Source organism: Hyposmocoma kahamanoa, unplaced genomic scaffold (genome assembly GCF_003589595.1).
Source record: "Hyposmocoma kahamanoa isolate Upper Pololo Valley unplaced genomic scaffold, ASM358959v1 64, whole genome shotgun sequence".
Taxonomy (NCBI): Eukaryota; Metazoa; Arthropoda; class Insecta; order Lepidoptera; family Cosmopterigidae; genus Hyposmocoma; species Hyposmocoma kahamanoa.
The window spans coordinates 18,903,728-18,920,468 of NW_020653852.1; the positions used below are offsets into that span (position 1 = coordinate 18,903,728).

General features: G+C 35.7%; 1 protein-coding gene across 1 annotated transcript in view; it reads right to left on the reverse strand.

The window, feature by feature from the left end:
* Window positions 1-16,284, reverse strand: part of LOC113230777 (hemocyte protein-glutamine gamma-glutamyltransferase-like) — a 23,748-nt gene extending 7,464 nt beyond the window's left edge. The window contains exons 1-8 of the mRNA XM_026464864.1: window positions 16,199-16,284; window positions 12,162-12,239; window positions 10,298-10,428; window positions 8,923-9,044; window positions 2,824-2,956; window positions 1,508-1,691; window positions 509-726; window position 1 (exon numbers count right to left, since the gene is read on the reverse strand). The exon at window position 1 is cut by the window's left edge and continues 215 nt beyond it. Coding sequence (XP_026320649.1) covers window position 1; window positions 509-726; window positions 1,508-1,691; window positions 2,824-2,956; window positions 8,923-9,044; window positions 10,298-10,428; window positions 12,162-12,232 — 860 coding nt within the window. The 5' untranslated portion in view covers window positions 12,233-12,239; window positions 16,199-16,284. The remainder of the gene's footprint in view (window positions 2-508; window positions 727-1,507; window positions 1,692-2,823; window positions 2,957-8,922; window positions 9,045-10,297; window positions 10,429-12,161; window positions 12,240-16,198) is intronic.
* Between the last annotated feature and the right edge of the window lie 457 nt (window positions 16,285-16,741).

Here is a 16,741-nt window from a genome sequence, read left to right on the forward strand (position 1 = left end):
TCTCGCAATCCCGCAGCAGCAACAGTAACTTCGGCGTCTATATCTTCGTCAACCAGGAACTATTCTGTGAACTAGGCGCGAACCTCTGTAAGTGTGGAACTGTGGCAATTCTTGCCGCGATCCGCGCCGAGTGTGGGGAGAGGACTTCATATGTATTACGTACATTTTATGAATTTACCGCTTGTCGTGTGATGTAATATGTTTATTGCTTATAAATACTCCTATATTGTTACTATATTTAAGTGAATGTATAATTTTTTTGAGAAAATAAATTCTGAAACCATAAATTCAATATTTTGGTCACTACCTGCCTAAATGGGTTCCACTTTCATTGAACTCCGTTAATGTCTCTAGGGGTGCATCCCTATCCTTTCGACTCCAGGGGGTTGATATATTTTGAGAATCATCGGTCTAGACGGATGCATGAAATTATGTTTCATCCTTTTCGTAGTCCTATCTCCTAGTGTTTAAAAAAATTACCGGACCTGAATGCCTTTCCATGCCTCACCTGTGTTGACAACACTTGCAAACACCCAGCATTGTCCGTAAGGTACTGCAGTTCCTGAAGTAAGATATTTCTCCAGGATCTCCACAGATCCTGACCATTCGTAGGGCGAAGTCCCGTCATCGTATTCACCATCCCAACGACCAACCAGTACGCCGTCGTCATCATTTGAATTCACAATTTGAGATATTATACGAGCTATTTTTACTGGGTCACCACGGCTGAAAAAAATCGGCAAAATAACATTTAGTTGAAAAGATTTCAGATGCCTGTACTTTCGTTCGCCGTCCGACTGACGATCAAATTAAAATACGCATGATGCGAATGAAGCTTCATACTTGAGATTTTAGTCGAGTTACTTATTTGACAGTAATTGTTTCGGACGGATGTCGGAAAGACGAGAGTCGTGAGTCCCCTCTGGCCTCAGAGAAAAGAAAGGCACAAGCAGAACATTCAAAATTCGGAGATAGGTTTAAAGATTTCTGGTTTAATGATTTGTAGGTTTGAAACTTAAATTTTTATTGAATTCATATTCAATTGTTTTTTGTGAAATTACTCCACTAGTTTATTATAATTATGTGTACAAAGATGGAACATTTAGAAAAAATTCCTTCGATCCGGCCGGATTCGAACCGACGTCGTCTAGCAAACCATTCCAGACGTTATGCCAATATAAGAAACGGAACGAACCAGCGGACCTCACGAATTTTTGTTTGTGCTTGTTGTCGAACTTTTGTATTTGGGTTTCAACGACTTTTTAGCCATAGCGCCATCTATGAGAAATCTATGAAAGTATTTCGTCAGTTAGGTAACTTATATAATTAAAAAATAACGACACTTACATAAGTACCTACTATAAACAAATGGAATATTCTGTCTAATTATTTTTAAATTAAGTCTTCATTCAAGCAAAAATTATTTATGATCGAATACGTAATATCTAAAAGTAAATATCATAACATTGGCGAGTGTTTTCTAAGTAGGTAATTTAAAAAAACTCACTGTTGAAACGGCATATTCGCCTTGTCCAACATGAACATGACAGCAGGCAGTACTCGGGAGTCGAATTGACCGAAAGCCCAGGGTCTGCCGCGAACGCTCTTCATGGTGCCAACCCACACCTTGCCCATATCGTTTAGCACGTACTCTTGGAGCAGTTGGGTGTCCTGCATATAAGTTTGATCCACTGCAACAGAGGGGTAATTAAAATTTAAAATCAGAATTCTTTTATGCCTTACGCAAACTACAGTGTTTTTTAAATTAATAATAATTGGCCGTATTACTCAATTAAACAGATTAACCTACTAACTTGTTGTAGGAGTTAGTGCCCTTTTCTCGATAAACAAGTGAAAATAACACATAATTAAATTATGGATTCTGCCGAATGGCGGATTTTTTAATACATTACTCGTTGACTGTGTGTATACACACACAATAAGTAATGTATTAAAAAACATAAATAACATTAAACAAAAATAAACACTATTTATTACGATAAAACAAATTATTTAGTTAACTTTCTAATTCAGTTACAAATAGATCATAATTATCACAAAAAGTCGTTTTCACATAAATTTCTACTTGGTTAGTTAGTAATTTTCGAATCTAAAATATAACTCAATCAACCGCGACTATGGGACCGTAAAGAGGCCGAAACATTGGTAAGTTTGAACAAAATAAATAGATTTACGAATAAAAATTTCATTTCGAATTTCAGAAAGAAAATCTATTTTCGTAAAAAAAGTCAACGGCATGATTTTATGTAATTTTTCAATTTTTAATTTAGGAGCTGTATGAGATATTGGAATAAGTCATCATCATCATCATATCAGCCGGAAGACGTCCACTGCTGAACATAGGCCTCCCCCAAAGATTGTCAGACTAACCCGTCGGACACGACGTGCATCCATCGGTTTCCCGCCGCCCTTACCAGGTCATCCGTCCATCTAGTAGGGGGCCGTCTTACTGAACGCATTCCGGTTCGTGATCTCCATTCGAGAACCTTTCTGCCCCAACGGCCGCCAGTTCTACGAGCTATTATATGCCTTGCCCACTACCTCGGATCACGTAGACATATGCCGATAATTGCTCGCTCCATAGCTCGGTGAGTAACTTTGAGCTTTTTTATGAGGCTCATAGTACGTGACCACGTCTCAGAGCCGTAGGTCATCACTGGCAACACGCACTGCTCGAAACTTTTGTCTTCAAGGACTGCAGTATTGCGAACGAGAAGACGTCCCGGAGCTTCCCGAAAGTTGCCCAACCGAGTCGGATTCGCAGGTTGAAATAAGTACCTAGTGTTGGTTATTTGTTATCACCTGGATTCCAAGGATTGAACAGTATATACAGATCCTGGTCGTATTCATAGATATGTCTCTCCTGGAGTCCTTTTCTTCTGGTCACAACACGAACCCACCACTGTCCCACTGGTAGAGTCACGGGAGTTGATATCTGAAATAAAAACCAGATGAAATTTACTGCTAATAAATCTGTGGTTCTAGTGAAAAGGAGTACAAGTTAAAAAAGCCAACCTTATAAGGAGTTAAAAGCTTAATATGATATTAAGCGTTGTGTTTTTTCGCCTTGTAAAGTTGGCTTTTTTTACTTATACCCCTTTTCACTAGAGCCACAGAAATAAGGCTTCATCTGCAAAATGACAACTTTTCAGGAAAGAGGCTTAAAGATTCTTCAAACGAAATTAGTCTGTTACTTTTTTAAGTTCAAGTAGAATATTTATAAAATGTCACATTTAAGTAATTTTATTTGTACATAAAATGAATATAAAGTATTTTGTGTGGTAGCCGCTATACCATTCCAATTCGACATTTAATAGCGACGTTCACGCGATAACGCTTGAACGGCCATTTGGTGTCAACTCGCATCACGCGGTATCGTGTGTGATCACGTGAATGGCAATGAAAGTGTTAAATCTGTAAATTATAATCTCATAAGCCATATCATGGCTACATGCTCAATGCCATATCATAAAGGCGCTCTTTTTAGTTTAGAATCTAAATTCTATTGTCTATGGTACTCGCCACTGAGCTGAAAAAAATCATTAAAGTTGTGTACACAGAACTATAATGAGTTTCAAAAAAAGAACGTTGTATTTTTGCTCATTAAAATGTCAATTATGAACGACGCTACTCAAACGCCATACTGCCTCCTGATTGGTTACATTTTCCTAAAAGTCTTGCAACCGGGCCCTATAAATTTATGAAAAGAAAAATGGTTAAAATATTAAGAGATTCTCTTCTATCTCTTTGGTTTTTTGTTTTGTGTCGTTTGTTTGGATTTCGTCTAAGCATAAAAAGATGCAGGTAGTGTAGGAGAACTTACAGACTAACTTATACTGTAATTGAATTTAATAGAAATCGAATAAATTTGTGATTATAATGCTATATCATCAAGTATTGTACAAACAAAATAAATCCAAACAGGCTTTGATATTTATAGAGACGAGATATCGGCTAGGAGTTTATAGGCGATGTAATCAATAAGTTATCCTACTGCATATTAATTACAAAATCGTGATTTGTTGATTTATAATTAATGTAGCATTCTATGTTGTAAAGTTAGTCATCTTTATTGTTCTAGATTTTTAAAGGTACATTATTATACATTTGATTAATTGGATGTTTTTATTATAATATCAAATGTCGGGACAAACAAGTCGTACGCCTGATGTTAAGCTACACGCCTGTCCATAACACTTGCAGTGCCACTCAGAGCTTTAAATCGCAGACATCTGAGAGGCACTGCGCCGTTACGCTGAGACGTACAAGTCTCATGTGGCTGTAATTTCACCAGCACCCTTAACCTTTCAAGACCGGTACACAGTATAGCTGACATTACCGCTTGGTGGCAGAAATAGGTAAGGTGGCAGCACTTCCCTGGACGAACTCTTTCACAAGGATCTCTGCTGCTACTAAACAAATGTTTAAGTATAAACATAAGTGAAAACATGTTTAATGTAATTTCAGATAGTTTCTCTATCCTAAATTGAACTTAAATTAAATTCTATTGTTACTAAATTAAACTTACTGAACCTAATGTAGAAACGCTAGTGGTATTTATTTAATAATGTAACTCTAGCAATAACACTAGCTAGAAAATAGATATACCTTTGACAAAGTGGTTAGAGGTCATAGATGGAGATAAAAACGCGTTTTAATATAACTTATTATTTACTATATTTAAATTACTCTCTATTATGTCTGGTGAAGATCATTATCGACTCAAGATTACTATAAATTTATGATAGTGTTATTTTGTTTGTTTACTTTGTTTGGGTAGCTAACAGTTTCATGTACTTTCAGTTATTTAAATCAGGGTGAAGGCCTAATTACATAGATAACTGAGTACAGACGGAGAGTGTGCGATGGGATTGCATGATTTGTTTCCGTCTTCCATTTTCCATCATTGGAGGCTGTGTTTCCACCCCTATGTTGTGATATTAGTATTCACACGAAGCATTTCGCTTCCAGGTTTACATGGCGAATGGCTATGGAGTGATTCTTTGCCTGCAGACTTATTCCCTGAACGCTATAACTTGGGCCTTTTCAAGGCGTAAGTGAATAGGCATTATTTAGTTGTGCATGCTTCATCTTCGACCTAATTGTCATGGATGTCAAATGCGCACTTATTTTTTAATATAAAGAATAGACTTAATTTTAGAATAAATGAAACCGATGTATCCACATTGGGCCAGCGTGGCGGACTATGGCCTAAAACCCTCTCCTGAGAGGAGCCTGTGTCCAGCAGCGGGACGTATAAATGGGTTGAGGATGATAACTATACTTTAGCACAAATGGATATGGCAATATTAGCTTGTAGTCTAAAAGTTGTGTTGTAATAGATAATTTATAGTCCATTTGTTTCGGTACTTAACTAAATGTAAACAATCTTAAGATGTTTATTTAATGAAATATACATTTATAAAATGATTTTTACTTACCTTCAAATACAAAATACAAATACTTAGCTTCATATGAAATTGCATGCCAATTTTTATACCTATTGATTTGTAAAAATATGTTTCAATAAAAAGATGTATCAAGATTATTTACATTTAGTTAAGTACCTAAAAAACTGGACTATAGTAACTTTACTGTAGTTAAATTTATTGTTACGAGACCAGTAAGAATGTTTGTTTTAAGTTTTTCTTTGAATTGAACTTTTCAATTTGGTTCCGCCCTCACCGTTCCTCCTTCGGTCGACTAAGAAGGTCCGGAGCACTCCATTCTTATGTTGTCGATATTCCACCTATTCGCACTAAGCGCTTTGCTTCCTCCTTTATTTATTCAAGGCTAGAGTGAATAGGCATTTTTTAGGCAAAAGCGTCCCATCGTCGCTTAACATCAGGTGAGATTGTGGCCAAGCGTGTGTCTATTATATATTAAAAAAAAGCTTTATTCTGTGGATTGTGCATTTCCTGTGTGATTACGTAACTAAAAGTTTTGCAATGTTTTGTTTTTTTAATTTCGTTGACAACATAATTATGATTTAATTGGTGAAATAAAAGTCTTTTAATATATAAACAGGACGCTACGCGTTATAATATGGCACCCTTTGTGTAATAAAGCCTCATCTGCAAAATAACAACTATTCAAAAGAGATGTTTAACACAATGGGATCAAATTTACCATTATTTGCTGTCCTTCGGGAAAGATTCTCACATGGCCACCGGTGGTAGGTATATCACCACCCCGTCAAACAAAAAATGTGGCGGGGCGGGGTGCGCCACCGGTGGACACGGCGAAATTATGCTTTATCTCTTCCTAAATAACTTATTACCATAATTAAAGTATTATTTTTCCCAAATCTGACTGTTTAATATAATTCATCAGAAATAATTTGCCGTTTATCCTCGTTTTTCTGTTAAGTGCATTTCTATTTCTTTTTTCAAATAAATACTTTTTATCCTTGATTTTTTTTTGACTGCTGCACGCATTGACCTACCAATGTTGCACGTTAAATTTAGTATTTACTCTCATGGCGGCGAGAGTTTGTAAGTATACCAAAAGTCAAGTGTTGTGTGACCACCGCGCACCGGTGGTACGCTACACCTCATGCACCATCTGTCCGTGCTCCACCGGTGGTACACGCCAGTCTGAACCTGTTAAAGTTTCTATGAACGATATTTGTCGATTAATTTTTTGTGTGTAAATAGGAGAGTTATAAAATTTCACATTACAGAGTTATTTGTAAAATAATAACCACCTCACAGGACTATTTATAATTATGCTCTAAAGGATAATAACTTTATACAGGACGGGGGTGTGAAGCTCTGAGTGGTTCTGCAACTTTACTGTTATGGACAGGCGTGTAGCGTATCGTCAGGCGCACGACCTGGTCGTCCCGTCACTTGATATTATAAAAAGAAATTACTCCACTACTTCGCTAAAATTATTAATATAAAGATCGACACTTAGAAAAAATTCCTTCGATCCAGCTGGAAACCGTGGCAGACGCTATGCCAACGAGGCCACGGAACGTACCAGCGGACCGAACTTTTTTATGTGCTTGTTGTATACTGTTGTTTTGGTTTTTTAACGACTTTGTTTCATGTAGATTTAGTTAATAGTGATAAAAACACTTTTGACCTACGATCGTATGTACGAGTAGCTTATATCAAGTATACGATATCTCTATGTCTCTACATTAAAATTATTAAAATTTGTATTGTTATAATAAGCAGGTATTTTCAACGTGAACAAAGTAGTTGTCTAGTTATCTATTCAATAAACGTCTATCCAATACTTAATTGGACTATTTCTATGCATAGTCAATCGAATTGTTAAGCAAATTGGTATGCCGTCTACACAAATACACATCGAATAATTGAATATGTAATCGTCTTTATATTATATATATAAATAGAGGCTGAGACTTCAACAGAAAATTACAAAAAAATTATATTTAGTGAGTTATTTGTGCAGTATCCCACTTATCTATAAATAAATATAGCGAAGTACGCCGTATCATAAAAGACTATCATCATCAATCATTTATCTACATCCTATTGCTGAGCACGGGTCTCCTGTAAGGAAAGCACTAGCATTATAGCTCTACTGCTACTATTATTAGTAGCAGTAGAGCTCCATGTGAAAGAGTTCGTCCAGGCAAGTACTGCCACCTTACTTATTTCTGCCGCCAAGCAGTAATGTGAGGATTACTGTGTTCCGGTTTGGAAAGGTAAAGGTTTGTCAGCTTATGTGTCAGAGTGACGGATGGACAGGCATGTCGCTCACCGTCAGGCGCACGACTTGTTCGTCCCATCACTTGTCATCATAAAAAAAGAAGCTGATAGTTATAGTTAAGAGTAGAAGGTGTATTCTACCCTGTCAGATCAAGACTAATATCGAAAACAATATTTTGAGGAAAAGCTGCAAAAGGGATTATTCGTTTTTTTGTATTTTTTGAGGTTAACAACATAAAATAATAATTGTATATTAGATATTAAAGATTTCTATCCAGCTATTAGAATTGTACTATGTAAAATTTAAGCTATTTTGCTGATAGCTAGCTTGATAACAATCGAAAGTTCTTGGTATAACGAAATGGATGAAAAAACATTTTATTAATAGGAAATCAATCTATTTTTCCGGATTTAATTCGCGTTTTTTTGCTTTTTCAAATAAACCAACGTTTCTGGCTCTTTACAGGTCCCATGGTCACGGTTGACTGTGGGACCGTGGGTCAACTGTGATCATAGAACTTGTAAAGGGCTCGAAACGTCTCGGTTTGTTCGAAAAAACAAATATACGCGATTTAAATCCGGAAAAATAGTTTCATTTCTTATGTGTAACAATGGCGAAAACCTAAGAACTTGAAACATTTTATTAAATTTCACCAACTTCTGGTGTCTCACCAACACACGTACCCTTCAAAACCGGAACATAGTAATTAGTGCTTCTATTAGGCTGCTTGGAGGCAGAAATAAATAAGGTGGCAGTTTCCCTGGACGAACTTTTTCACAAGGAGCTCTAGTGCTGCTAAACAGTCAATCATTCGATATAGCCAAAACGACAACTGTCACAATAATCTCGTGGTAGAGGCAAATTGAGAAAATTTATTAGCGTGTTGTATCCGGAAGTCAACGTTCTGACATGATCGACGATTACTCTACCGATAAGAGTCTTAGGGTCGTAATCTAGAACTCTACTCAATGCTCAAGTCAGGACTTGAGCAGACTTGAGTATGATTTCAAGCACTTGAAATACGACCCTAATGGCAAGGACTTGAGTATGATTTTCAGTGCTCACTGCAATACTCAAGTCCTGACTTGAGTATTGAGTAGAGTTCTGGAATACGACCCTTATTTTAATGAGATTATTAAAATAAGACTGTTATCGGTAGAGGAATCGTAGAAGAAGAAGTACATTACATATGTGTATATTATGATTGCAACAAACCTGGAACGAGACGTCATTCTCTCCCTGGACAGCCAAAAGTTTTGCCGACCAGCTGTGGTCTTCATAGATCACATCACGTCGTAGGGTCACCACGGCTTGAGTCTCCATCGTAGGAGTGTCACCTGCGGCATAGTAACAAAGTGAGTTAAGGTTCAAGTTCGTAGAACATTGTAAAACTTTGCTGACAACTAAAACGCTCTACATTTTATAAAAAAAAAGCATTTACTGAAAATATTTAATTTATATAGTAACCATACGTCCCGCTTTTAGGCTTCATGTCTCGCTGTCCCCAATATACTTAAAAGTGTCCCGCGTTCACAAAGTAGAACATACTTTACATCAAATTTTAAAAAATGGCGCGAAAAATGTATAGCGAACCAGTCATCGAGCACCAGACTTCACAAAATTAGTTTTTTGTCATTTTGAACATTTCGGAACTATCATCATAAGCATGTGTTATTTTTAAAAACAATAATAAATTTACAGGCGTCCCGCTTCGAGGGAAAAATAATGGTCACGTTAACTATCACTCTGTTTATGAGAGTTTATAACAATGTTTAAATCAACAACATCAGCATCAACCCATTTAAACGATCTATTGCGGGACACGGTCTCCTCAGACGGCGGTTTAGGCCTTAGTCTGCCACGCACACTTTTTCCGAGGGCTGTGAACCGTCTTCGACGTGCAGGTTTTATCACGATGCGAAAAGCTCGTGGTAAATTTCAAATTCGATTTTGCCCATAAATTTCGAACTAAAGGATGCGAACCCACGGCTTCTGCATGAGAGGCGGTAGGTCAAATCATTACGCTTGTGTTAGGCCAATAATATTTAGGCCAGCGATTATTTTGGACTTTTCCTAAGAGACCCATTCGTGGCAATAGGTAAATATATTCCAGATGTTAAGAGGGAGCCGAGGAAAAATTCCTAATCTTTGATTTGATTTTAGAGGGGTACATCCATTTTAAAGTTAAAAATAAAATGTTGTATGAGTAACTACACGATATATTCAAGCATAGACACTAATCAGAAACATAAAACAATAAAGTTTCCTCGATAGATAAAAATCACGAAATGACCTCTAATTTTCACATTTTTTTGATTCATCCTCGAAATGCTACAGGTTATTAGGATAAAAATTAGATAATTAATTATATTTATGCATGATCGAGAACTGTCACTACGGATTTTTTTTTAATCTCTTTAGTTTTAGAGTTATTCCGCTAAAACGAATTTGGTACTTTTAATGCGCAAAATTCAACATCTCCTGTCGCATGTCACGCGAACTTCAGGCATATATTTATCTCACAAATGTGGGCGGAGCCAACGTCAAAACTTTTTTGGCATGCTCCCTCTTAAACTAATGAGAAACTTACCCAGATTAAAAACGAATTGTACGACGTCATTCTCCTCATCGAAGGGTCTGGTGAATCTGACGAAGCCGTTGAACGGCACGCCGCGGCGGACGATCGTGGTTCTGGGACTGTCACCGTTCACATCCTCAAATCTGCAGTTTTAATTTCAATTTAAACACAGTCAATGAAAATTAAAAAAAGTGTTTGTTTTATTTACTCGGGTCAACAAACCGTAGAAACAAAAGAGAGTCTATTTGAGGTAGAAATGGCATTAGTTGATTCCGCATAACTGTGAAAGAGTTGAATGTTGTGTGTTTTGAAATAATCTCAGTACAGAGTACTAAAAAAACCGACCTCAAAAGTACGTGGAATTACGTCTATTTGCTAAGTTTCATTGAAATATCCCCTAGTTCGCCACTATACAGGACTTGATACTGGAGATAATAAAAATAGGTTCTCACTACGACACTACTCAAAGTATTTCGAGAGAAAAACGCCTTGAATTGGAGAAATAGCAAAGTCAACTAAATAATTGCTAAAAGTAATTGCTCCTAAATTAATGTTAGGCGCTATTTATAAAAATGAATCTTCATGCGTGAACAGCCACCCTTTGAGGTGGACGATTTTCTTCAATATGAAATGCGACCACTATGGAAATACCCCCTTTCCAACAAAATAGAATAATGAAAATCGGTTCACAAATACCGGAGTTATCGCGTAACATACATACAAAAAAAGAACATACAGTCGAATTGAGAACCTCCTCCTTTTTTGAAGTCGGTTAAAAATGTGTAGTAAAATTAAGGATATACACTACATATATGGTGTGAAAACACGATTCCTAATAATTTTCCCGATAGAAAAAATTACAATTACATATCGCAATGTTATTACAATAGTGTTATAACTTAAAATGTGTGAAATTCAAGATTATACTATTGTTGAACGTAAAATTTGATTCTCTACACGTCAATAAAACCGTTAGAATATTGTAAAAAACAACTAAAAGATATCTACATAACTTCTTAATGAGTTAATATATAAAATGCCTTTTATCTGACAGTACAGAACTTTCTGGGTTGCTCTACATTGGCATTTAGACGCAGGTTCTATCCTGTCAGTAGGGTTAGCACGACAGGGCGCAACTTGAGCGAGAGCGACATAAACTGCGACACACTGCTATTCTCGCATAGAGATCTCGCGCTTCACGTCGCTCTCGCGCTGCGTTGTCGCGCTCTGTCGTGCTAGTTCTATATGTCAAAGGATTGTTTCTTTGGTTTCGATCTTTGTATTAAGAATTTAAAAAGATATTAAAAAATATACACACATCAAAAGTGTCTATGGATCAAGCACGTTTTTGCCAATTACTGAAAATCGGTTCTTTTAATTATTTTTTAAAACCATTGATTTTTAGGTCAATTTAATAATTTAATTCATAAATAAATAATTTATTTAATATAAATACGGCAAAATCTAATATTGAAAAAAAAAGCTTGATCCTTAGACACTTTTGATGTATTTATGTATAGTCAAGTGCACTTGAACCTTGCAACTTATGTGCCAAGCGTCATGCTGTATCTAAAAATGGAACAAAAAAAGAGAAAAAGTAAAAAGATAATTTTTAAAATTAAATAAAAAAATATATATTGTAATTTTTTTTAATTATTGAACGAACGAATTTTGTTTTTGGTTTGTAACGACTTTTTGCCGTAGCGCCATCTATGTGAAATCTATTTCTTTACTCAGCCTTGGATTTATTGGCTATTATTTTTTCTTAAACCTACTTGGTTCCTTACTATTGAGTGGAGATGCCTCAACAAAAAAATCTTCATACTCATGATGACTAACAATCTAAGCTATGATTTTAAATAATTTTATATTATACCTGTTAGTATGATGGACATCGGCGTTTTCTTTAGGGTATAAATGTACAATTTCCACTGTTATAGGCTCCATTGTTTGTCTGAAACAAAAACTCGTTCTTTTCATATGTTTTGGGAGCTTTCATTTGCAATATGAACTAGAATATGACATTGTGAATCCTAGTGTCTATAACGGTCACCATAATTATCGACAGAGAAATGCAACGTCTAGTCGGCCTCCCTTATCAATTCAATCCTAACTCGAGCAGCCCGTGGTGTAGGTATACGAAACGCTTGTAGCGCCCTTCGCGTGCAATATAATAATGCATTTAGAATGCTAATGTGACTGCCACGCTGTTGTAGGTAGTGCATCATATCTCACACGGACAGCTTCAAAGTCCTCACAGCATTGCAATCCTTGCTATCAAGTGCACATTTAGTAGCAGTAGAGCACCTTGTGAAAGAGTTCGTCCGGTGAAGCCAGAACCAGAACCACTCTAGAAAAGTACATTTCCCAAATTGGTCCTACCGGGAATTGAACCGGGGATTTCCTCGTATAGTTCTGCCTCATACAGTGCAAACTTGAAAATAAAATAATGTCTCCATTATGTAAAATATCCTATCTACAACATTTAAAGTACTTTCTCGTAATTGTGTAATGGGTATAACATTGACGACCTCTGTGGTCGAGTGGCTTGCAAACCGGTTTTCATGGCGTGGTGACGCCATTTCTGAGGTCACGGGTTCGGTCCCAGGCTGGGTCAATGTAGAAACCAACTTTTCTTTATTGTCTCGGGTCTGCGTGTTTGTACCGATGTCGTTTCCGATTTCCATAACATAAGTGCTTTGGTAACTTACTTTGGGATCAGAGCAACGTATTTGATGTTGTCTAATGTTTATTCATTTATAATAATTAATTCTTTTGTGGAAAAAAATAAAGAATTTATATTATTATGTCAATACGGATAACACATGTACAAGTCAAGTGCACATTAAACTAGACGATTGGGACTTTTGACCGTCCTTATTGTACGTGGGCATAGATTTGAATTTAAGCTTCAACTTTGATGTGTTCTTGACCTTGTTACAAAGACATAATCGCATATAAAAAAAATACCATTCTGTATACAACCGATTTTGTTGAAGTTAACCATAATTCTTCTCTCTTCTAGCGGAACAAAATTATGTATGGTTTGGTCAGATACATAATTGAGGAATGTTTAATTTAACTGCCTCCGTGGTCGAACAGTTACCATGTTGGACTGCCATGCATAGGTCCTGAGTTGGATTCCCTGACCGATAGAAGTATTTGTATGTCTACATTTATTTCTCTTGTGAGCTTGTGTGTAATTTGTGGTTTTCTATATCAATATAATTTATTTAGTTATATGTATGTTCATAGAAATTCAAATAATTCCCTTAATTTCGTTATAATTTATTTTTACCCGTCAAACGTCTAGAGACACACGGTGTCCTTAACGATTTTGATATTGTAGCATACTAGAGCCACACGCTGTCTCTAACACTTAACTGTTTTCATCTACCACTTAAAAAAATATAGGGTGACGGTACCAATGATCGACATTTGAAGGAAAGTGTGTCTTTAAAAATAACTTTTTGTTTAATAGTGGTTAGTTTACTTGACTGATATAATCCTCAAGAAAAGTTATGCTGCAGTAATTTCATAAACAAGCTACTATAACTTAATAATTATACGTAATTATAATTTAATAACAACTGGAGAATTAGAGAAATTTTAGTTTAGGTTTTTTAGTAATTGAACCAGTAATTGACTCTTACCAACAATGAACACCAGTACTTAATAATAAGAAAGTGTGACTATGGTAGACAAATTTGTCCTAAATGTTATTAGAAACGAATTTAAACAAATATATCGAACAGTGGCGCTTATCTGTCACTGATGCCACCACCTAATTAAAATTCACAAAAAAGTATTGCCAAAATCGTTAAGGACACCGTGTGGATCTAGGGGGCGAGACGTGTTAATATTTCATTCTATATTGTTGTCTGTGATGTTCCGCAAATGACATCACTTTCGTTATTTCAGCTAAAGACGTCCACTACTGGACATGGGTCTTCCCCGAAGATCGCCACAACGCCCGATCTTGCGTTCTGTGAATTCCCGTAACTTTAACTAGGTCGTCGGTGTTTACTTTTAAACTTAAACGTTTATTAATTAACGTATAATGTTTTTCACATGTGATAAAATCTTAAACAAAATCAATATAAATAAGCTATTAATTAACTCGAAATACAACTCATCGTACATCTCACATTGCACCCCTAGTGTAATAAGGCCACTTCCGCAAATGTCAACTTTCCAGAGAAAAAGAAGAAATTGGTCTAACCCACATACCACATTCTTCCGTGGTCTAACCTTTTATACTTAAGGAGTTATAACATTTCACATATACATAATTCGTTTTTGGTAGCTCGTATTATTTTTATGTTTTTCATTTCATAAAATGACTTTTGTAGTGTCGCACCGCTATTACAATAGTGTCTTATCTCAAAATTGTCGAATTGAGAAGACACGATTTGAAAATTAAAAATACTGAATGAAACCAATATAATATATACCTATTCGCAAATTATATGTGGATAATTAAGTATTAATAAAAACAATCACGTTATTCGCAATAACATTCATTTATTTCTTTTAATTTTCAAATTGTGTTTTTTTAAATTCCACGACATTATTGTAATAGTATTGCGGATGATCACAATATCTGACTTTATTAAAACAAATATAATTATTTTACATCATTCAATCTGCGTTTCATGTAGGTACATGTAAATTGTAAATTACTCCATCAGTGACGTTTATAAGCGACAGTAATATGACGTCGTAAAATAGTTATTTGTTATGCAAGGCTGCAAAGTTGTTGTTTGACACGAGTGTTTGTACCTATTGATAATATAATCTAAGCAAGCGAAGGATACCGAGAGTCGTATTCCAGAACTCTACCCAATGCTCAAGTCAGGACTTGAGCAGACTTGAGTAAGATTTCAAGCACTGGAAATACGACTCTAATGGCAAGGACTTGACATGATTTTCAGTGCTCACTGCAATACTCAAGTCCTGACTTGAGTATTGAGTAGAGTTCTGGAATACGACCCCAAGATTGGTTTCAGAAATAGAATCCTGAGCGTAGCGAGGGTTTCAAGACACGGGACACTGCCGAGTGAAACACACAACTTTTCACCTCACTATAATGGTAGATGAAAGAAAAACAGGTGAACTATATAAATCAACATTAATGAACAAAGTTAGTTATCGTTGTCAATTTAATGTCAACAATAATAAGAATAAAATATAGCATAGTATTTGTAGAGTACATAAATTTAAGAATGTACGACAAGTCGCATAGTTGAACGTGTCATTAAGTTTCTTTTTCATCGAAAGAAAAAGTTAGGTGCATCACAGTCAGTAAAGAAAGCCTTTCCGAGCTAGCGAGGTGAAAAAGTATTTTCTTATGGACTGCAAAAAAATGCTTAAAATGAATATAATGAATATAATATATATAAATATATATTATAATGCTTAATATTCACTATGCAAAGGTGAGTGACCAATATTTGGCATGCATTTCGGATTAAAAATAGGGATTATCTAATAAAAATAGTTTATTTCTGGCATCAAACCGTTTGAAAGCTTTTATACCGTCTAATGTTTTTTTACGTATATAAAATTCGCACGTTCGTACTGCCATATAAATGCCATAGTCTACAGAATACAATGCGTCGCTTTCATTATTATCGTAAAAAACTGAACCCTGTGCCAACGCAGTACGCTAAGAGGGATTTCTGGCAGTTTATATTGGTTATGATATGTGATATATGTGAGGTACAAAATATAGATTTTTACAATTTTTAAATCCGGACTACAAAATTTAAATTAAATAAAGTACAGTCAACAGCACTTCAAGCTATAAACTTTTGTTAGAACATCGCCTCCATTGCAACGGAACAAGAACCGTCAATGTGTAGCTTGGTGTGTTGCCGTCTGTACCTGAAATTCATACATACAAACACGTACCTTATGGTATTTAATTTCACAAAACCAACAACAACACAATAATTAACAAACACAGTCAACTTTTTCGAATATGTTAATCGAGCGAGCGAGAGTTAAAGTTTGTAATATATTTAGATGGATCTACGTCCAGCGCCTGCGCATGACTGATGCCGAAATGACAGCTGCCCGCGTATATCTGCGAATGAGACACGGAATAAGCTTATTTTAGGGTTACCATTAGTTCGAAGATTCTTAAGAAAATAATAATCTGTATTTGTGCCATAATCACTAATAATTATGACAAAAAAAAGGCTAAGCACAAAAGTAAAAAGAAATATTATTGTCACAGCAGTGAAAGTGTCACACTGTGTGTGCGTGTATGAAGGTGACTCAGTATATGCCAAACTTTCCTAAGGCGCTGGTTTTCAGTCAGAACCAACGAGACGGATTAAGTTATTTGTAAGTAAACATATAATAATAATATAATAACCATTTAGTCTCTGCCATTCACATAAAATTTTAAAAATACATTCACAGACATGAGAATTTCTTCGCGTATATTTG